We start from the raw sequence: 22,994 nt of genomic DNA, 5'->3' as shown, positions 1-22,994 counted from the left end.
TGAACACACACAGAAAATGTGAAAATAAAAGGACTGTAAAAGATACTCCTCAAGATATTCCTCACTTTTGGGTATGTACCCAACAGAAATGAAAGCAGGGAATTGAACAGATATTTGTACACCCATGCTCATAGCAGTATTATTCACAGTAGCCAAGTGGTAGTAACAACTCAAGTGTTGATTAACTGATGAATAGTTAAACAAAATATATACACAAAGGAATATTATTCAGCCTTAAAAAAAAGAGGGAAGTTATGACAAATGCTACAACATAGATGAACTACTTTTTTTTTTTTTTTTTTTTGAGACAGAGTCTCACTCACCCAGGCTGGGGTGTGGTGGCATGATCTTGGCTCACTGCATTCTCCTACTCCCAGGTTCAAGTGATTCTCTTGCCTCAGCCTCCCGAATAGCTGGGACTACAGGTGTGTGCCGCCACGCTCAGCTAATTTTTTTGTAGAGAAGGGGTTTCACCGTGTAAGCCAGGATAGTCTTGATCTCCTGACCTCATGATCCACCCGCCTCAGCCTCCCAAAGTACTGGGATTACAGGCGTGACCCACTGCACCCAGCCAACGTAGATGAACTTTGAAGACATCATGCCAAGTGAAATAACTCGGCCAGGTACTGTGGCTCATGCCTGTAATTGCAGTACTTTGGGAGGCCAAGGTGGGAGAATCACTTGAGCCCCAAAGTTTGAGTCCAGAAGTTTGAGACCAACTTGGGCAACATGGCAAAAACCCTCTCTCTATCATAAACAAACAAACAAAAAACTGGTACTTTTTAGAGCATGTAGAGAAAGTCAAAATAAATACCAAAAAGAGAGAAAAAAAAAGGCCGGGAGCAGTGGCTTACACCGATAACCCTAGCAATTTGGGGAGGCCAAGGCAGGCAGATCACTTTAGGTCAGTAGTTCCAAACCAATCAGGCCGGGAGCAGTGGCTTACACCTATAACCCTAGCAATTTGGGGAGGCCAAGGCAGGCAGATCACTTTAGGTCAGTAGTTCCAAACCAATCTGGCAAACATGGCAAAGCCCCATCTCTACTAAAAAATATATAAAAATTAGCTGGGTGTGGTAGTACATGCCTATAATCCCAGCTACTTGGGAGGCTGAGGTAGGAAAATTGCTTAACCCAGGAGGTGGGAGCTGCAGTGAGCCAAGATCGCCACTGCACTCCAGCCTGGGCGACAGAGGGAGACTGTCTCAAAAAAAAAAAAAGTAAATAAGTCAGTCACAGAGGACAAATACCGTAGAATCCTGCTTACATGAAGTACCTAGAGTAGTCATTCATAGAAACAGAAAGCAGATTGGCGTTTGCCATAATCCAGGTGGTTGGAGAGGGAGTTATTGTTCAGTGGATACAGAATTTCTGTTTGGGAAGACGAAAAAAGTGTATGGATGGTGGTGGTGGTTACAATCAATAATGGCATATACTTAATGTCATTGAACTGTACACCTAAAACAGTTAAGAGAGTAAGTTTTATGTACTTTCAGCACAAATGAAAATAAAAGTATTTCTTGGTAAAAACTAATTAAAAGAAAGCTGATGTGAAGGATTAACAAATGAAAAAGTAGATTTCAGCTCGCTGTTGGCTTACACCTGTAATTCTAGCACTTTGGGAGGCTGAGGTGGGTCAGGAGAGAAAAGACCTTCCTGGTCAACATGGTGAAACCCGTCTCTACTAAAAATACAAAAATTAGCTGGGCGTGGTGGCACGTGCCTGTAATCTCAGCTACTCGGGTGGCTGAGACAGGAGAATCACTTGAACCAGTCAGAAGTTGCAGTGAGCTGAGATCACGCTACTGTTTGCCAGTCTGGCGACAGAGCGAGATTTTGCCTCAAAAAAAAAAAAAAAGAAAAAAATAGATTTCAAGAAAAAAGGAAAAATTAGAATAATCTACTAAAAAGAATCACTTTAAAAAATAGTAACTAGGAAGATAAAAAGCTCATAGAATTTCAAGGACTAATTGACAACTATATAATGTGATTTTTAAATATATTTCTATGAAAACATAAGTCACAAGACTACAGAAATTTTGAAGCAAAAATTATCAAGTTTTTATATGTATATGTATATGTATATATACATGTATATAGATCCCTATGCTTGATAAAGAGAAAATATTTTTCGAGTACTCACGGAACAATGACATAAATTGGCTAGATACTATATCACAGGGAGTTTTTTTTTTTTTTTAAGACAGGGTCTCACTGTGTAACACAGACTGGACCACAGTTATACAATCATAGTAGCTCACTGCAGCCTGGAACTCCTCAGCTCAAGCCGTTCTCCCACCTCAGCCTCCCAAGTAGCTGGGTCTATAGGTATGTGGCACCACACCTGACTAATTTTTTTATTTTTAATTTTTTTTTTTTTTGGTAGAGATAAGGGTCTCACTGTGTTGCTCCAGTGCAAACTTCTGACCTCAAGCAGTCCTCCCACATTGGCTTACCAAATTGCTGAGATTAGAGGCCTGTACCACCATGCCTGGCCTCACAGGCAATCTTAGTAAATTTCAAGGAAATTACATTATGAATAGTGTTTTTAAGCCCCTATATTTAGATAAACTTAAAAAAAAAAAAAAAAAAAACCCTAAATAACTTATGGGAGGTAATTATAATGGGCATTTTAAAATTTACAGAACTGAACAATAGCATAAATACTATACATATCAAAACATGAAGGATATGTCTGAATTACCATTTACAGCTAAACTTATGGCCTCAGACGCATTAAGGAAAAAACCTAAATGAGTTGAATTAAACTCAAAATAGCAATAATATTAGTGATGGGCATGGTGGTACATGCCTGTGGTCCCAGCTACTTTGGAGCCTGAGGCCAGAGGATCACTTGAGCCCAGGAGTTCAAGACCAGCCTAGGTAACATAGTGAGACCCCCATCTCAAAAAAACAGTGATGGTAGTGGTAATACTGCTGTGGTATAGTGGTGGTAATAGTATCAGTAGTAATAGCTAACCGTTGAGTGGTTTCTGTGTGCCAGTTGCTGTTCTAAACCGTTTCAATGTATAAACACATAACAAATCCATGTTTAGATATTACTCCCATGTCATAGACTGGAAACAGATACAAAGATGTTATATAAGACTTCCAAGGGTTTGAACGCAGGCAGTCTGGCTTCAGAGAAGAGAGAGAGAAGGAATATCAAAGGACCCCTAAAGAATGTAGAAGGGAGAAAAGAGCAAAGACAAGAGAAGTCATAAATGAAATGGAAAATAAAGAATCACTATATAGGAGCAAAAAAGATAAACCTCTAGCAATATTAATGAAGAAAAAATATTTACAGCAACAAAGAAGGTTTAACTACTAATGCAGTGGAGATTTAAAAATCATAAGAAATTATTATGAAAAGCTTTACCAATAAATTTGAAAGCTTAGATCAAATGAGTAATTTTCTGGAAAAGTATTATCTCAGTTTATTGTTGCTGTTGTAAGAAAACACTGCAGACTAGGTAATTTATAAACAATAGAATTTTATTTCTCATAGTTCTGGAGGCTGAAAAGTCCCAGGTCAGTGCACCCATAGGACTGATGTTTTGTGAAAGTCGCTGTCTATTTCCAAAATGACACCATGTTGTTGCATCCTCCAGAGGAGAGGAACTCTGTCCTCACATAGCAGAAGAGCAGAAGAGAGTGAACTCACTTCCTCAAAAGTTCCACCCCTTCCCTCAAAAGACACTGGTAAAAGTTTATGAGAGTTTAACTTGTTTATTAAATTCAGGGTTACTATATGAAATCAAGGAAACCAAAAACTGGTTCTTTGAAAACACTAGTGAAACTGAAAAGATCATCAGCACACATTAAGATAGAAAGAGATGGCACAAATTTTCAATAACAAAAATGAAAAAACGGCTGGGCACAGTGGCTCACGCCTGTAGTCCCAGCACTTTGGGAGGTCCAGGCGGGCGGATCACTTGAGGTCAGGAGTTCAAGACCAGCCTGTCTGGCATAGTGAAACCCCATCTCTATTAAAAATACAACAATGACAACAAAATATCAGCCAAGGGTGGTGGTCAGCTCCTGTCGTCCCAGCTACTCAGGAGGCTGAAGCATGAAAATTGCTTGAACCCAGGAGGCAGAGGTTGCAGTGAGCAGAGATCACGCCACTGCACTCCAGCCTGGGTGACAGACCAAGACTCTATGTCTCTGGAAAAAAAAGAGGAAACACTCCCCAACCCATTTCATGAAACCAGCATAAGTTGGATACCAAAACTAAGGATATTATGTGAAAGAAAAATTATAGGATCGTTTCTCTTATTAATATAGATATAAAAATCCTGAATAAGGCCAAGCATGATGGCTCACGCCTGTAATCCCAGCACTTTGGGACACCGAGGCAGGTGGATCACCTGATGTCAGGAGTTCGAGATCAGCCTGGCCAACATGGTGAAACCCCATCTTTACTACAAATACAAAAATTAACCAGGCACAGTGACGCCGCGTACATGTAGTCCCAGCTACTCAGGAGGGTGAGGCTGGAGAATCACTTGAACCTGGGAGGCAGAGGTTGCAGTGAGCCAAGATTGCACCACTGCACTCCAGCCTGAGCAATAGAGCAAGACTCCGTCTCAAAAAAAAAAAAATCCTGAACAAAATATTAGCAAGTCAAATCCAGAGATAGATAAAAATTATATACATGATGATCATGCTGGATTTAATCTGAAAATTTAAGGTTGTTTAATATTTGAAAAAGGATCTGTGTAATATACCACCACATTAACAAAATATATGAGGAAAATCATCTCAAAAGATGTAAAGAGAGCATTTGAGGAAATTCATGCGTTTATGATAAAACAACCAATTTTAAGCAAAGTAGGATTAGAAAGTAATTTCTTTAACTCGACAGAGTATTATAAAAATTCTATAACAAATATCAAATTTAATGATTATCAAAAACCTTCCCCTTGAGATCCAGAAAAGGTACCCACCATCATCACTTCTATTCAGCTTTTCACTGTAGATTCTAATCAATAAGATCAAAGCAGAACTGAAGAAGATAGAGACACAAAAAACCCTTCAAAAAATCAATAAATCCAGGAGCTGGTTTTTTTAAAAGATCAATAAAATAGTTATACCAGTGGTCAGACTAATAAAGAGAGAAGATTGAAATAGATAAAATGATAAAAATAGATTTAAAAAATGATAAAGGGGATATTATCACTGATCCCATAGAAACACAAACTACCATCAGAGAATACTACAATATTTGCAAACACCTCTATGCAAATAAACCAGTAAATCTAAAAGAAAAGGATAAATAACGGACACTTACACCCTCCCAAGACTAAACCAGGAAGAAGTGGAATTCCTGAATAGACCAATAACAAGGTCTGAAGTTGAGGCAACAATTAATAGCCTACCAATCAAAAAAAGTCCAGAACCAGACAGGTTCACAGCTGAATTCTACCAGAGGTACAAAGAGGAGTTGATACCATTCCTTCTGAAACTATTTCAAACAATACAAAAAGAGAGAATCCTCCCTAAATCATTTTATAAGACCAACATCATCCTGATACCAAAACCTGGCAGAGATGCAACTAAAGAAAATTTCAGGCCAATGTCCATGAACATTGATGCAAAAATCTATAAAATACTGACAAACCGAATCCAACAGCACATCCAAAAGCTTATCCATCACAAGCAAGTCGGCTTCATCCCAGGGATGCTGGTTCAACATCCACAAATCCATAAACGTAATCCATCACATAAACAACCAAAGACAAAAACCACATGATTATCTCAATAGATACAGAGAAAGCCTTCAACAAAATCCAACAGTGCTTTATGCTGAAAACTCAATAAACTAGGTATCAATGGATTGTATCTCAAAATAATAAGAACTATTTATGACAAACCCAGCAGCCAGTATCATACTGAACGGGCAAAAATTGGAAGCATTCACTTTGACAACTGGCACAAGACAAGGATGCCCTCTCTCACCACTCCTATTCAACATAGTGTTGGAAGTTCTGGCTAGAGTCATCAGGCAAGAGAAAGAAATAAAGGGTATTCGAATAGGAAGAGAGGATGTCAAATTGTCCCTGTTTGCACATGACATGATTGTATATTTAGAAAACCCCTTTGTCTCAGCCCAAAATCTCCTTAAGCTGATAAGCAACTTCAGCAAAGTCTCGGGATACAAAATCAGTGTGCAAAAATCACAAGCATTCCTATACACCAGTAATAGACAAACAGAGAGCCAAATCATGAGTGAACTCCTATTCACAATTGCTACAAACAGAATAAAATACCTAGGAATACAACTTACAAGGGATGTGAAGGACCTCTTCAAGGAGGACTACAAACCATAGCTAAAGGAAATAAGAGAGGACACAAACATGGAAAAACATTCCATGCTTATGGTTAGGAAGAATCAATATCGTGAAAATGGCCATACTGCCCAAAGTAAGTTATAGATTCAATGCTATCCCCATCAAGTTACCAATGATTTTCTTCACAGAATTGGAAAAAACCACCAAAAAAGAGCTTGCATAACCAAGACAATCCTAAGCAAAAAAAAAAAAAAAAAAAAGCAAAGCTGGAGGCATCATGCTACCTGACTTCAAACTATATTACAAGGCTACTGTAATCAAAACAGCATGGTTCTAGCACCAAAACAGATTTGTAGACCAATGGAACAGAACAGAGGCCTCAGAAAGAATGCCGCCCAACTACAACCATCTGATCTTTGATAAACCTGACAAAAGCAAGCAGTGGGGAAAGGATTCCCTATTTAATAAATGATGTTGAGAAAACCGGCTATCCATGTGCAGAAAGCTGAAACTGGATCCCTTCCTTACACCTTATACAAAAATTAACTGTAGGTGGATTAAAGATTTAAACATGAGGCCTTAAAAACTCTAGAAGATTCTAATCAACAAAATAAAGCACAGAAAAGGAAATAAATAATGTAGAGATTGGAAAGGAAGAAATATAACTGATAAGCTGATATTATTTATAGACAATGTGCTTTTATATGTAGAAAACTTAAAACAATTTATAAACAAATGAATGTTGCAAAAGTCATTACATGCAAGATTTATATAAAAGTTATATTTTGTGTATAGTAGCAATAAACAGAAAAACTTTTAAAAAGAAACTTTAATAGCATAAAGACATCAGATACTTTGAAAATTTCTTACAAAAGATTTATAACACGTGGACACAGGGAAGGGAGCATCACACACTGGGGTCTGTGCCAAGGGAGGGACATCGGAGGGGAGTTGTGGGAGTTCGGGGAGGGATAACATGGGGAGAAATGCCAGATATAGGTGACTGAGGGATGGAGGCAGCAAACCACATTGCCATGTGTGTACCTATGCAACAATCCTGCATGATCTGCACAAGTATCCCAGAACCTAAAGTACAATTAAAAAAAAAGATTTATAAGAACCTCTATAAACTACAAAATATTGTTGACAGAAATTAGATAATATATAAATCCATGTCCATGGATTGGAATGCGCAATATTTTAATGATGTCAGTTCTTCCCAGATTAATCCAGAACTTCATTGCCATCCCAGTTATAATCCCACAGTGTTTTGGGGTTTTGGGTGGAAACTGATAAGCTGACTCTAAAATGTGTATGGAAACTGCAAAGGAATAAGAATAGCCAAGACGATTTATAAGAAAAATAAACTGTAAAGACTTCTATCAGATATCAAGATTTATTATAATGCTCTTATAGGTTTGCCTTGGAAATGGGGAGACGGTACGGTTTTCCACATGCAGTTAGCCATAAATTCTAGCTACCATGCTTCTCTTATGTCCTTGATTTCTCTTTACCTTTTACAAGTCCAGTTTATCAATCAGTAGATTGCTTCCTGTTGCCTTCTTTATGTAGGGCCTCTATACTTTGAGATACACGTGGTATTTTTGCCCTAATCTGTTCCTGATAACGAAATCGATTCAAAAGCTAGTCAGTAGTTTTCCTGCAATTGTTCTGTGAAGAAAGCCTGCAGTAACATTTTTGTTACGGTTTGTACACCCCAACCTCCCACCTCTCATGATTATAACTCATATCTCAACAGATTATAAATCATCTCATGTCATTTACCTTCAGGGTAATTGAAATAGTCACAACTCTAGGTATTAAATTGAATAATGCAAGATCAGTTGAATGTGTTAACTACCAAATGAATAAGTGAAATGAAAGTGAATACTGCCAATAGATGAAGGCTAGAAAAAAAGAGGTTGCCTTCTTTATTTATTTTTTATTTATGTATTTATTTTAATTTTTTGAGATGGGAGTCTTGCACTGTCGCCAGGCTGGAGTGCAGTGGTGCGATCTGAACTCATTGCAACCTCTGACTCCCAAGTTCAAGCGATTCTCCTGCCTAAGCCTCCTAAGTCGCTGGGATTGCAGGCATGCACCACCAAGCCCAGCTAATTTTTGTATTTTTAGTAGAGACGGAGTTTTACCATGTTGGCCAGGATGGTCTCAATCTCCTGACCTTGTAATTCACCCTCCTTGGCCTCCCAAAGTACTGGGATTATAGGCGTGAGCCACCTCACCCATTCCGGTTGACTTCTTTAAACTTTCCTTTTCATTCTCTCTAGGTTTATTATAACTAGCTCTAATAGTTTCATTTGCTTATAATAGTGGTAATAAATTAATGATATAAAAATATAAACTGTAAAAAATAAAATAGTTGAGAAATTGAAACCCACAAATGAGCATTGGACTAGTGAAGCAAAAGGGACTCATCTTGGTGTTTCATTTGACTTATAGTAGAGAATTAAAATATACACTCTAGTTTTTCTTGATTGAAATACCCTTTTGTGATTAAGAAATGTTATTGTTGGCCGGGCGCGGTGGCTCACGCCTGTAATCCCAGTACTTTGGGAGGCCGAGGCGGGTGGATCACGAGGTCAAGGGATCGAGACCATCCTGGTCAACATGGTGAAACCCCGTCTCTACTAAAAATACAAAAAAAAAAAAAATCAGCTGGGCATGGTGGCGCATGCCTGTAATCCCAGCTACTCAGGAGGCTGAGGCAGGAGAATTGCCTGAACCCAGGACACGGAGGTTGCGGTAAGCTGAGATTGCGCCATTGCACTCCAGCCTGGGTAACAAGAATGAAACTCCATCTCAAAAAAAAAAAAAAAAAAGAAAGAAAGAAATGTTATTGTTATTATCCTCTTATTTTCTACTGGTTTTTATTTTTGAAGATGTTCCTATTTTACTTTACCAACAATTTAAAACTATCTTTATTTACCAAAGATTGTCAAAGTCATATGAACTTGAAAAGCATGAGGGCTAGTTATTTAAATTTTATAAGTGTTTATTTATAGGTCAATGATACCATGTAGACAATATACAAACATACCTGTATACATGTACACATAATACAGACAGACAAAAGTAAACACTTTACAACTTTGATTTTAAAATTTTAGCCATGAGGCTGGGCGTGGTGGCTCATGCCTGATATCCTAGCACTTTGGGAAGGTGAGGTGGGCAGATGACTTGAGGTCAGGGCGAAACCCCATCTCTACTAAAAATACAAAAAAAAAAAAAATAGATGTGCATTGTGGTGCATGCCTGTAATCCCAGCTACTGGAGAGGCTGAGGGAGAAGAATCGCTTGAACCCAAGAAGTGGAGGTTGTAGTGAGCCGACACAGCACCACAGCACTCCAGCCTAGGCAACAGAGTGAGACTCCATCTCAAAAAAAAGTTACAAAAATAAAATTTTAGCCACGAGAAATGGCTATGTTTGCTTTTTCATTTAACATTTGCTTTCTCATACCTTCCCTGTAAAACTCACTACTTTAAAAGGATAGTTGTATTTAAACTATGCCTTTGTAAATGGAAAAAGTTTATCTGTTCCACATGACCGAAGCCCTTACTGAATTTTTTCTCTACTGGTTTCTAAAGTTTGTTGTCTGATATTTGAGATGTCTTACAGAATGTCTAGCATTCTGTGTGAAGTTTTATTATGTTGATTAAAGTGACTGAAAAGTGCATTAAATGCCTAACATTTTAGGTGACATGGAACACATGAAGTTAGATCACATGGTGTATGAATTAAAGTAGAATGTATGAAAAATTACTTCATACGTGCCATACATGCTTATTATCTATTTAATATAAGTTTAGCTCACTTAGCCCAGAAAAGGAATTTAAATATTGAAAATAATCTTTGCTGGGTGTGGTGGCTCATGCCTGTAATCCCAGCACTTTGGGAGGCCAAGGTTGGGTGGATCACCTGAGGTCAGGAGTTTGAGACCAGCCTGACCAACATGGAGAAACCCCATCTCTACTAAAAATACAAAATTAGCCAGGCATGGTGGTGCATACGTGTAATCCCAGCTACTTGGGAGGCTGAGGCAGAAGAACTGCTTGAACTTGGGAGGCGGAGGTTGTAGTGAGCCGAGATAGCGCCATTGCACTCTAGTCTAGGCAACAAGAGCAAAACTAGATCTCAAAAAAAAAAAAGAAAAGAAATTGTCTTCTGATAGCTTATCACCTTGAAATTTATGAGTTTTTGTTTTGTTGTTTTGTTTTGTTTTGAGACAGAGATCTTAGCTCACTGCAACCTCTGACTCCCAAGTGATTCTCCTGCCTCAGCCTCCTGAGCTGTGATTACAGGCATGCACCACCACGTCCATCTAATTTTTTTTTTTTTTTTTTTTTAGATAGAGTCTCGCTCTGTCACTCAGGCTGGAGTGTAATGGCATGATTTCGGCTCACTGCAACCTCTGCCTCCCGGGTTCAAGCAATTCTCCTGCCTCAGCCTCCCAAGTAGCTGGGACTACAGGTGCATGCCACCACACCTGGCTAATTTTTGTATTTTTAGTAGAGACGGGGTTTCACTATGTTGGCCAGGCTTGTCTTGAACTCCTGACCTCGTGATCTGCCTGCCTCAGCCTCACAAAGTGCTGGGATTACAAGCATGAGCCACAGCACCTGCCCTTAATTTTTGTATTTTTAATAGAGACAGGGTTTCAACATGTTGGCCAGGATGGTCTCCATCTCCTGAGTTTGTGGTCCACCCACCTTGGCCTCCCAAAGGTCTGAGCCACTGCACCTGGCCAAAATTTAGCAGTTTTAAATCTACATGCTTAGCCCTCATTTTGCACCTAGAGTCTAGATCCATATAGCCATGAGTCTATAAAACATTTTCATTTGGATGTCATACTATAGCCCCAAATTCAGTTTATCTAAAGCATCATTTGTGTTCTCATACCTTCCCAATTTGGGGTATAGGTAGCATTAATTTTAGTTTCCAGGCTAGGATTTGGAATCATCTTTTGACTCTTTCTGCTCCATTACGCCATATATTCATTTTGTCATTTTCAAATGTATCTGATTCATCCGTTTCTAACATTTCCTCCATTTTCGTACTGTAAGTCCTCGTAGCTTCTTATCTAAATAGATACTGGAGCTACTGTAGGGCATAAGGCAGATTACGTTTCTGTTTTCAGGGATCTTAAAAGAAATCTTGACTACTGCTATTGCCTCCTTATGTTCAAACTCACTCTATCAAGAGGAAGCCAATTAAAGCCACTGTCTCCATGTTTGGATGTTACTTTCTAGAGCACTGTGCAATAGCACACATAGCATCACTTCCTAATTACTTACTTATCTGTTTTCCTTACTATACTCAGTTGTAGGAGATGAAGATAGGATGTTATTTTTGCTTTATATTTTTATTTTTGAGACAGGGTCTCATTTTGTCACCCAGGCTGGAATGCACTGGTATGATCAGAGTTTATTGCAGCCTGAAACTCCTAGTCTGAAGCCTCCTGAGTAGCTGAGACTACAGGTGTGCGCCACCATGTCCAACCGTAGATTTATTTTTGTATCACAGTGCATAGTGCAATACCTATCACATATATCAGTGAACCATAGATGGATGAAATAGCATTTTAATTTCATATATTTTGTCATTGGATTTAAACAATGACTTGGTAAAGTGAATATAGGAGACATTTTTTTTTTTTTTTGAGACGGAGTTTTGCTCTTGTTGCCCAGACTGGAGTGCAATGGGGCAGTCTTAGCTCACTGCAACCTCTGCCTCCCGGGTTCAAGCAATTCTCCTGCCTCAGCCTCCCAAGTAGCTGAGATTACAGCTGCCTGCCACCACAGCGAGCTAATTTTTTGTATTTTTAAGAAGATGGGGTTTCACCATGTTGGCCAGGCTGGTCCACCTGCCTCAGGTGATCCATCTGCCTCAGCCTCCCAAGGTGTTGGGCCACCATGCCTGGCTCTGTAATTATCTTAATTTGCTTGTTCAAACTTATTCTAACTTTCTCATATAAATCCAGTCAAATTAAACTCTTTACTACCTTCTGAATACCCCATCTTTGTTCTTACCTGTTCTTTCAGTGCTTGTTTCTTTCTGTCATAGTCTACTGTAATGCCTTCTTTTTGAGACTTTCCCTTCTCTCACATTGACATGTTGCTCTTAAATGTTGAATGATTTATCAGTCTGTTATATTGATCAGTATTATGCATCTTTGTCTGTACCATTATATTCATTCAATGTTTGATGCAAAGTTTGTCTGATTTCCTTGATTGGCAACTCTGTGTAGTTGGTTCTGTGTTTATCAACTTTTGTTGTCAATGAGAATGTGGGAAACCCAGTATTAAAGTTTAGCTATAAATGTTTCTCCAAACATGATAATTCGGTACATATAATAGCACAGATCACTATTTAACTATGGACAATTGTGTCATTATTCTTGTTACTGATATTTGTATTATCTCTGAGTGTCACTGTAATTATGGTATTAAAATTTTGTGTAAATTTAGGCTAGTCAGATCATCAGTTAAACACCTAAAAGGAAATTTTAAATTGTTCTGTTGGAATATTATAATAGGTACAAGTGGGACATTTCTTTATTCCATATTTGACAATATTAGTAAATGATGTATATTTTGTAGTGCCTTGTCTTGGCCTAATTTTTTTAATCTTCTGTATTTCATAACTCTGATTTAAAAATGAAAGCCTGCTGCAGTGGATCATGCCTATAAGCTCAGCACTTTGGGAGGCCAAGGCGGGTGGATCATCTAAGGTCAGGAGTTTGAGACCAGCCTGGCCAACATGGTGAAACCCCATCTCTACTAAAAATATAAAAATTAGCCAGGCATGGTGGTAGGCGCCTGTAATCCCAGCTACTTGGTGGGGGGTGGGGGTCTGAAGCAAGAGAATTGCTTGAACCTGGGAGGCAGAGTTGCAGTGAGCCAAGATCGCGTCACTGCACTCTAGTCGGGGCGACAGTGAGACTCCATCATACACACACACACACACACACACACACACACAAAAGCAAACATTTTCTTGGAGGAAATAGTGTACTTTGAAAAACTCACTAGTAACTACCATATTTGTATGTTTTAAACAGCAGTTTCACATTGCATAAAGTGACTTAACTCTAACAGCTGTTTTATCCATAAGCAAATACTGCATATTGCGGAAAAGAAAATATAGATTTCTGTAAATCTCTTTTTACTTCTTACATTGACATCATTTATTTTATTATTCGAAAAAAAGATTTAAAAAAAAAAAACAAAATGTCTGTTTTATAATTAGGAGATAGAGTGTTTCTTACAAATAGCCTACGTAGTCTCTTCTATGTTTCTTTTCTCTATTTCATCTACTTTTGTATTTATTTATTATACATACTCAAGTTTGTACTAAAATAGTTTTAAGATGAATTCATGTTCTTTTTATTGGCCTCAGTTACTCCAGTTACTTCAGTCTCCTGTTGTCCCCACACCCTTTCTTCTTTAAAAGCCTCTGTAAGTGCAATTTGTTCATTAACAATTTTCCTGATGGACTCTATACCCAGCTATTAGAATTACATTGGCTTGATGATGTGATGAACCATCTATAGAATTAACTAGTACCCTCATAATTCTATTTGTACTTAACGTTCCTTTCCAAGCAAAGGAAACTGTTAATTTTTTTCCTTAGTGTTTCATTGCAATATAAATTTTATTTATTTATTTATTTTTTAATTTTTAGAGATAGGGTCTTGCTGTTGCCTAGGCTGGGGTGCAGTGGCAAAATCATAGCTCACTATAACCTCAAACTCCTGGCCTCAAGTGATCCTCCTGTATCAGCCTCACAAGTAGATGGGACTACAGATACACGCCAGCCACCAAGCCTGATTAATTATTTTTTTTAAGAGATGAGGTCTCAGCCGGGCGCAGTGGCTCAAGCCTGTAATCCCAGCACTTTGGGAGGCCGAGGCGGGTGGATCACGAGGTCAAGAGATCGAGACCATGCTGGTCAACATGGTGAAACCCCGTCTCTACTAAAAATACAAAAAAAAATTAGCTGGGCATGGTGGTGCGTGCCTGCAATCCCAGCTACTCAGGAGGCTGAGGCAGGAGAATTGCCTGAACCCAGGAGGCGGAGGTTGCGGTGAGCCGAGATCGTGCCATTGCACTCCAGCCTGGGCAACAAGAGTGAAACTCCGTCCCAAAAAAAAAAAAAAAAAAAAAAAAAGAGATGAGGTCTCACTCTGTCACCCAGGCTAAAGTACAGTGGCACTATCCGAACTCACTGTACCCTTGGACCCCTGGGGTTAAGCAATCCTCCTACCTCAGCCTCCTGAGTAGCTGGGAATATAGGTGCGCATCACCATACCCAGCTAATTTTTGTACTTTTTGTAGAGATGGTTCTCAGTATGTTGCCCAGGCTGGTCTCCACTTCCTGGGCTCAAGCAATCTTCCCACCTTGTCCTTCCAAAGTATTGCTATTACAGACATATGCCACTGCACCCAGCCTGCATTGTCAAGTTTTGAAATATATTTTTAAAAATTTGGACCTATCACAGAAAGTTCTTAAATTTCTAAGTCTTACATTCTTGCATCATTAGTAAGTTAATTTTATGGATTAAGACAAATCTACTTTTATGCTAAGTTAAATTTAATGTCTAAGTATAGTTTTAGTTTTACTTGCATTTCTGATTCAGATCCTAGTGTGCCTAACGAACATTTTGATTTTCTTTTTTTTTTTTTTTGAGACAGAATCTTACTCTGTCGCCAGGCTGGAGTACAGTGGCTAATCTCGGCTCACTGCAACCCCCACCTCCCGGGTTCAAGTGATTCTCCTGTCTCAGCCTTCCAAGTAGCTGGGACTACAGGCAGGCACCAGCATGCCCAGCTAATTTTTGTATTTTTAGTAGAGACAGGGTTTCACCATGTTGGCTAGAATAGTCTCTATCTCTTGACCTTGTGATCCACCCACCTCAGCCTCCCAAAGTGCTGAGATTACAGGCGTTTGCCACCTTGCCCGGCCTAACATTTTGATCTTCAATGTCTAACTGTTAAATAAATTTCGATAGTAGGTATTATGTTTATTTATCTTGATTTCTTTCTTTCTTTCTTTTTTTTCTACAGTAGGTATTATGTTTATCTTCTTGATTTCTTTTCTTTTCTTTTTTGAAATGGACTCTTGCTTTTGTTACCCAGGCTGGGGTGCAGTGGCACGATCTCTGCTCAGTGCACCCTCCGCCTCCCAGGTTCAAGCAGTTCTCCTGCCTCAGCCTTTTGTGTAGCTGGGATTACAGGTGCCTGCCACCACACCCAGCTAATTTTTGTATTTTCTGTAGAGATGGGGTTTCACCATGTTTGCCAGGATGGTCTTGAACTACTTACCTCAGGTGATCCGCCCATCTCAGCCTCCCAAAGTCCTGTGATTGCAGGTGTGATCTACAGCACCCAGCTTGTCTTGGTTTCTAATGGTTATAAATGTGTACAATGTAATGGCCTGATGTAGGTCAAATTTCTTAAGCTTCCACTGACTTTTTAAAAAATCTGGCTTAGGAAATAAGAAGAGATAAACCAGAATTACATGGGATTTTTTTTAAAACCACTGGGGATTCTGATGGCTTACTTTCTTTGCCATCCCTTTTTGGAAATCCAAAATGCATGCCACCATACCCAGCTAATTTTTGTATTTTTTATAGAGACAGGGTTTCACCATGTTGCCCATGCTGGTCTCGAACTCTTGAGCTCAAGTAATCCACTCACCTCAACCTCCCAAAGTTCTACGATTATAAGCGTGGGCCACTGCACCAGGCCTAGATTTTCAAATTTTAAATATGTATCATCTCTAGTAATAAAATAATTTATTCTCCTAAAGTGTTAAATTAGACTTACTTATATTAGAGAAGTTTTTGGTTATTAGGAAAACAGTCCTAAAAATGGTGCCAATTTATTTAAGAAATCATTCAAATCTTAAGTGTCAAGCACTAAAGTTAACACGAGAAATTCTTAGTAAAAGTTATATATTTTCACAGTCTTCGCTCTTAAATACTTTTGTCTTGGATAACCTTCGCAAAATGTATCCTTTTATATCCAGTACCCTAAAAGTTGCCAGGTTTCACTTGTCTACTTTCTAGTCTGCCTTCAGTATAGATTCCTTCTTTTTTTCTCTCTTTACTTTTGAATTAATCCTCTACCTACTTCACAGGCCGGTTCTTTGATGAGAATGAATCCCCTGTTGATCCGCAGCATGGCTCTAAACTGGCGGATTATAATGGGGATGATGGTAACGTAGGTGAGTATGAGGCAGACAAGCAGGCTGAGCTGGCTTACAATGAGGAAGAAGATGGTGATGGTGGAGAGGAAGACGTCCAAGGTGAGCGTGGGCCTGGCCTCCATGCTGTAACCGTCAAACCCAACTCTAAGTTTTTTGGTTGAATTTGTGTAGAATTTCCCCCACTTATTAGTAGCAGTATAACCTCAATTTTTTTTTTTTCTTTTCCTGGAGACAGAGTTTCACTCTTGTTGCCCAGGCTGGAGTGCAATGGCGTGATCTTGGCTCACTGCAACCTCTGCCTCCTGGGTTCAAGCCTCCTGCCTCAGCCTCCCGAGTAACTGGGATTACAGGCATGTGCCACCAAGCCCAGCTAATTTTGTATTTTTAGTAGAGATGGGGTTTCTCCATGTTGGTCAGGCTGGTCTCGAACTCTCGACCTCAGGTGATCCACCTGCCTTGGCCTCCCAAAGTGCTGGGATTACAGGCATGAGCCACTGAGCCCAGCCAACCTCACTGTTAATACAAAGAGGTTCTGTGCACTTTTCCAGTTTTATTTTGAAAACTATTTTATGATAGTTGTAAATGTGCAAATTATTTTGATTTTTAAAATTTTGGTTATCTTATGTATATTATTCATACAGCTACAATGTAAAACTCAGAATCTTAACAAATTTTAGAATTAAATTGTTTAGAATGACTCCAGACTTTACCTAAGGCAAATGCTTCTAGAAAATATACTTTTCCAATTTCTAATTTGAAAACATTTCATTATTTCAGGTACAAATATTGCCCAGGTAGCTTTTTCATTATAAGGAAAGCCACAAAGGGAATGGTCTTCTCCACACTGAAGATAAAATTATTTCACCACTCACATAGCAGAGGAAGGCTATTTTTAAATTTTTTCTGAGAGGCTTAAAATTTATATTTAACAATCAGTATGTGAAGATTTATTTTACATTTAATACACAGATTCAACATATTTTTCTTATTCACTGTGTTACTTCTGCTGAGCATTTAACTTAGTGAAAGTTCACAGTCTACCTGTATGCATGCAGCCCTACCCATGCATGCATATCAGAGTGTTTTGTTTTATTGCAAGTTTTTAGGCCAGTTTTCTGCCAATTAATATTGTTTATTGTTTAGTAGTATTTGTGGAGCCATTTCTCTTTTCTACAAAAGTTGATTGTGACCTTAGTGTATGATAAATTAAATTTTTATGTGATGCATGGAAATTTTTCATTGTATCCTGTTTTGATTTCTTCCTTAGCTGTTTTTAAAGTAATTAAATTTTTATTTAGGTTCATGACAAGCATTGTTTTTATAAAACCCAGAAGAAAATATAGTTGTTGTAGAAAATTATATGGTTTGTAGAAAAAAGGGAAACTAGCGCACGACTCTGACTGCTACCTAGGCACTGTTCTAATAGTTCATTTTAATTTTGGAAAAATATGATTGTTGGGGATAGAAAAGAGATTAATATGTGCTAGGACTTATATAAGGTTATATTTATAAGAATTTCTCAAACACTTTTTGGTAATACTGATATAAATATAACCTTACAATATTATGTACTTTTTTTATAATCTCATCCTTTTTTAATACATTTTAACATTTTTTTCTCATTTTTTTATTTGTTTGGATTATATTTATTTGCAATTATTTATAATGTTTTAAGGCTTTTTCATGTGTGTATATCATATCACCAATTAGATTGTAAGCTCTTGGAGGGCAGGAATTTTTATTTATTTTGCCTTCTATTTTGTTTGTATCCTTTTCTACCTTCACACACACCCCCCACAGTACTTTGTACACAGGGCCCTCAATAAATATTAACTGATAATTGTATGCTTTTCTCATTGAGCTCTTGTTCTTATAACTGTGACTAGGGTAATAACCCTTTAACTTCTGGTCTCATAAGCTTGCTTGGTTTACACTTTAAATATTCCCTAATTTTTTAAGGGTGTTTTCATCTCATTGGATAATTTTGAAGTTTTTATTATAGCAGTTTATCTCAATCTTTGTTATCAACCATTTCTTATATTTTTGTCTATCTGAAAGTTGATAACTGTCACAATATTTTAATATTTGTATGGGTTTTAATCTATTGTAAGTAAATTTATTTTCAGTACCTTCTCTCTCCCTTTATTGTACCCTTCTCCTTCTTCCTCCCCTGATTCTCGTTGCCACCTTCTACTTCAAGTCCCCAAGACCCTCATGTTGCCCTCCCATTTCTTTCACAAGAAAATAAATTCACTGATTCTAAGGAATGTAAGGAAATGACAAAAGATGATGTCCTCAGTGAAGTAGGGAAGGGGTTGTTACATTTTTTGATTTCCCTATTTGCAAGTGAATCTTACTTGATCTGAGTGTTGCCATTTAACATTTCTTGTCTCATTCTGGTGTTCTCTAGATGATAGTGGCAGGAGGATAGGGCACCTACAAAGGGGACCAAGAACAAAAAAATGCAGGAACATCAGCTCCAACAAATAAAAAGGGATTAAGTTTGGGTGAACTGACTAAAAAGAATACTGAGGAGACTTAAATAATTGTTGACATGTTTCCAGGAATTCTTTTTTTTGTTTGTTTTTGTTTTTGTTGTTGTTGTTGTTGAGACAGAGTCTTGCTCGGTCGCCCAGGCTGGAGTGCAGTGCCACAGTCTTGGCTCACTGCAGTCTTCAACTCCCAGGTTCAATCGATTTTCGGACCTCAGCCTCCCAAGTAGCTGGGACTACAGGCATGCACCACCACATCCAACTAAGTTTTGTATTTTTAGTAGAAACGAGATTTCACCATGTTGCCAAGGCAGGTCTCGAACTTCTGACCTCAAGTGATTCACCCGCTTCAGCCTCCTAAAATACTGGGATTACAGGCATGAGCCACCATACCTGTCTATCCAAGGATTCTTTAGGTGTATTATTAACTGTCTAAAAAGTGGCAGGAGGAAATTATGGCTGTTCCCTAACTTATTAACAACTTGGATTCCAAATGTTTGTTACTAAGTCAAAACAGGTAACAGAATACTTCATTGTGCCAATGTGGAAATAATGGTTGGGTTCCCAGTACAGTTTGCACTTGTAGCCAAAACAAGCAATAAAATAGAATAGAAAAAAAGTTAGTCGGTCAGGTGTGGTGTCTCACGCCTGTAATCTCAGCACTTTGGGATGCCAAGGTGGGCAGATCACCTGAGATCAAGAGTTTGAGACCAGCCTGGCCAACATGGTGAAACCTCATCTCTACTAAAAAATACAAAAATTAGCTGGGCATGGTGGCAGGTGCCTGTAATCCTAGCTACTTGGGAGGCTCAGGCAGAATTTCTTGAACCTAGGAGGCAGAGGTTGTGGTGAGCTGAGATTGTGCCATTGCACTCCAGCCTGGGTAACAGAATAAGACTCTGTCTCAAAAGAAAGAAAGAAAGAAAGAAATGTTAGTCTAGAATCAAGAGATAGGCTGTGTATTGCTTTCCAAGTCACAAACTCTCTGGGCCACAATTTCTTCATCTGTTTGAAGACTGTTGAACTGGAATAAATGATCTTTCTCAGTTTTAAAATTCTGTGGCCACATTCAAGTTGGAATCACTATATATAACACAAGTATAATGGGAAAATATGTTTCAGATTTCAGGATGTCTGAAACACATCTATTCCCAAATCCATGAAAGAAAGTAGAAACTTTATTGCCACCATTGTGACTCTACAGGCCAAAGATAACAAAAAATGAGGCACACATTTAATGTTCTATAGGTAGGAGCTCTTCTCTGCTCTCTCTAGTAGTAGGAGTAGTCTTTTAAGTTGTGAGGTACCTAGGATTAGAGATTCCAGCTGCAGAATAAGATTCTGGCTTCACCTAAGTACACTTTGGCTTTGGTCTCCAAAACTGTGTATTATGAATTCAGGCTTTGGCAGCATATCTGCCAGTAGGGAGCTGAAGGATTCCAGCCTTATCTGTGATACCTGTTCATTACATATTAATCACTGGGGTCAGCACTACTTGTAAAGTGTTTTGTAGAATTGAGGCCTATTTTTCCTTTGTTTACAATTATATATATAGATTAAAATATGACATATTTTAATTAATATTTTAATTTTAACTTATATTTTAATTTTAATTAATAAACTACAACTTAAATTAATAATTAAAATATAACATATTTTAATCTGTTTTTTTTTTTTTTTTTTTTTTTTTTTTTTTTTGAGACGGACTTTTGCTCTTGTTACCCAGGCTGGAGTGCAATGGCGCAATCTCGGCTCACTGCAACCTCCGCCTCCTGGGTTCAGGCAATTCTCCTGCCTCAGCCTCCTGAGTAGCTGGGACTACAGACACGCGCCACCATGCCCAGCTAATTTTTTGTAGTTTTAATAGAGACGGGGTTTCACCATGTTGACCAGGATGGTCTCGATCTCTTGACCTCGTGATCCACCCGCCTCGGCCTCCCAAAGTGCTGGGATTACAGGCTTGAGCCACCGCTCCCGGCCTTAATCTGTTTTCTAATTTATTATAGATATATCTAGATAATTTTTTACAGATAAAAATTATATATAAACATTTATATAAAAACGTTTACATATTTATAATACATTTATATCTTTCTATTGATATATAAATGGTTATATTTTTAATATATGTATATTATATGTGTGTGTGTGTGTGTGTGTGTGTGTGTGTGTGTGTATTTTTTTTAGACAGGGTCTGCCTCTGTCACCCAGGCTGCAGTGCAGTAGCGTAATCGTGGCCCACTGCAGCCTCAACCTCCTGGGCTCAAGAGATCCTCCTACCTCAGCCTCCTGAGTATTTAGGACCACAGCCATGCACCGCCACACCTGGCTAGTTTTTTGTATTTTTTTTTCGTAGTGGCGGGGTTTAGCCATGTTTCCCAGGCTGGTCTTAAACTCCTGGACTCAAATAATCAGGCTGCCTAGGTCTCCCAAAGGGCTGGGATTATAGGCATGAGCCACTGCACCTGTCTCCTCACTGGCTTTTTGCCTCAAGAAGTTATTGCTTGGTAGAGCTTTCTTTTTTGCTGTTTGTGGGTTTTTTTTTTTTGTTGTTGTTAATTTTTTAATTTTCTAAGATGGAGTCTTGCTGTGTTGCTCAGGCTGGTCTCAAACTCCTGAGCTCAAGCTATCCACTTGCCTCAGCCTCCCAAAGTGCTGGGATCACAGGTGTGAGCCACTGCACTCAGCTGGTAGAGGTTTCTTTAATGGAGGTAGCCTTTCTTGACTTCAGAGGGAATTTAGGAATTATTTAATAAATTATTGCTATCTTTAAAATTATATTTCCTGTAATGCTCATTTTACCTTGATGAACTATTTAATATTTTGCTGCTTCCTAAAATGAACTATATAAGTTTCTATAACTATATTTAGTGGTTATCCATTATTCTACATTAGATTTGGTTAGATGATTTCATAATCACATACTACTACTTTACAGATAAAGACAAATAGGTTGTTGGTAGAAACATGAATTCTGGATAGAATAGCTACACTGAATTTAAAAGTCCTATGAAATTCTGAAAACAATGTGAAGATACCATATTAAAACTTTGCTAATATATAAATTAATAAAACAAAAAAACCTCTTTATATTTATCGAGGACATTGCAAGTAATGACTGTCTTCACATATATTATTTTGCGGTAGGAAACACAGTTATTTCTATTTTCCTGAGAAAATAATTAGAGGTCCATATAATTTTAGGAACTAGATCATGTTTGTTAAGTACCTGAGATGGGAGTAGATTTGTTTTTCTGTTCCTAGACATTTGCTCTTATCCTAATTTCACTTTACATTTGTTCACTTAAAAATCCCAAAAAGTGGCCGGGTATGGTGGGGTCATTTCTGTAGTCCCAGCACTTTGGATGGCCAAGGCGGGTGGATCACCTGTGATCAGGAGTTTGAGACCAGCCTGGCCAACATGGTCTCAAAAAGTATCCCATCTCTACTAAAAATACAAAAAAAAATTAGCCAACCCAGTCATAGTGGTGGCCGCGTATAATCTCAGCAACTCGGGAGGCTCAGGCAGGAAAATTGCTGGAACCTGGGAGACAGAGGTTCCAGTGAGTTGAGATCGCACCATTGCATTCCAGCCTGGGCCACCAACAGTGAGACTCCACCTAAAAAAAAAAAAAAATTCCAAAAAGTAAAGACACCTTTTCTTTTCAATAACTTTCCTGTTAAATTTCTTTTTTTTTTTTTTTTTTTTTTTTTGAGACGGAGTTTCGCTCTTGTTACCCAGGCTGGAGTGCAATGGCGCGACCTCGGCTTACCGCAACCTCTGCCTCCTGGGTTCAGGCAATTCTCCTGCCTCAGCCTCCTGAGTAGCTGGGACTACAGGCACGTGCCACCATGCCCAGCTAATTTTTTGTAGTTTTAGTAGAGACGGGGTTTCACCATGTTGACCAGGATGGTCTCAATCTCTTGACCTCGTGATCCACCCGCCTCGGCCTCCCAAAGTGCTGGGATTACAGGCTTGA

The 22,994-nt window shown here is 38.5% G+C and overlaps 1 protein-coding gene across 5 annotated transcripts in view; it reads left to right on the top strand.

Moving 5' to 3' along the window:
• The window catches only part of GOLM2 (golgi membrane protein 2), a 119,146-nt gene that overhangs the window by 91,041 nt on the left and 5,111 nt on the right, over window positions 1–22,994 (top strand). For 2 of the 5 annotated variants that reach the window (XM_032297627.1, XM_032297626.1), the window contains exon 9: window positions 16,454–16,621. The exons of 1 other annotated variant lie outside the window; for it this stretch is intronic. In XM_032297627.1, coding sequence (XP_032153518.1) covers window positions 16,454–16,621 — 168 coding nt within the window. Of the gene's footprint in view, window positions 1–2,203; window positions 2,315–16,453; window positions 16,622–17,299; window positions 18,368–22,994 lie in introns of those variants that run through there. 2 more of the 5 variants (XM_032297628.1, XM_032297631.1) reach the window with 2 other exon arrangements.

Source organism: Sapajus apella, unplaced genomic scaffold, assembly GCF_009761245.1.
Source record: "Sapajus apella isolate SASKATOON/1434 unplaced genomic scaffold, GSC_monkey_1.0 scaffold37, whole genome shotgun sequence".
Classification (NCBI taxonomy): domain Eukaryota; kingdom Metazoa; phylum Chordata; class Mammalia; order Primates; family Cebidae; genus Sapajus; species Sapajus apella.
The sequence above is the reverse complement of the archived record's forward strand: the minus strand, read 5'-3'. Positions and strand labels throughout refer to the sequence as shown.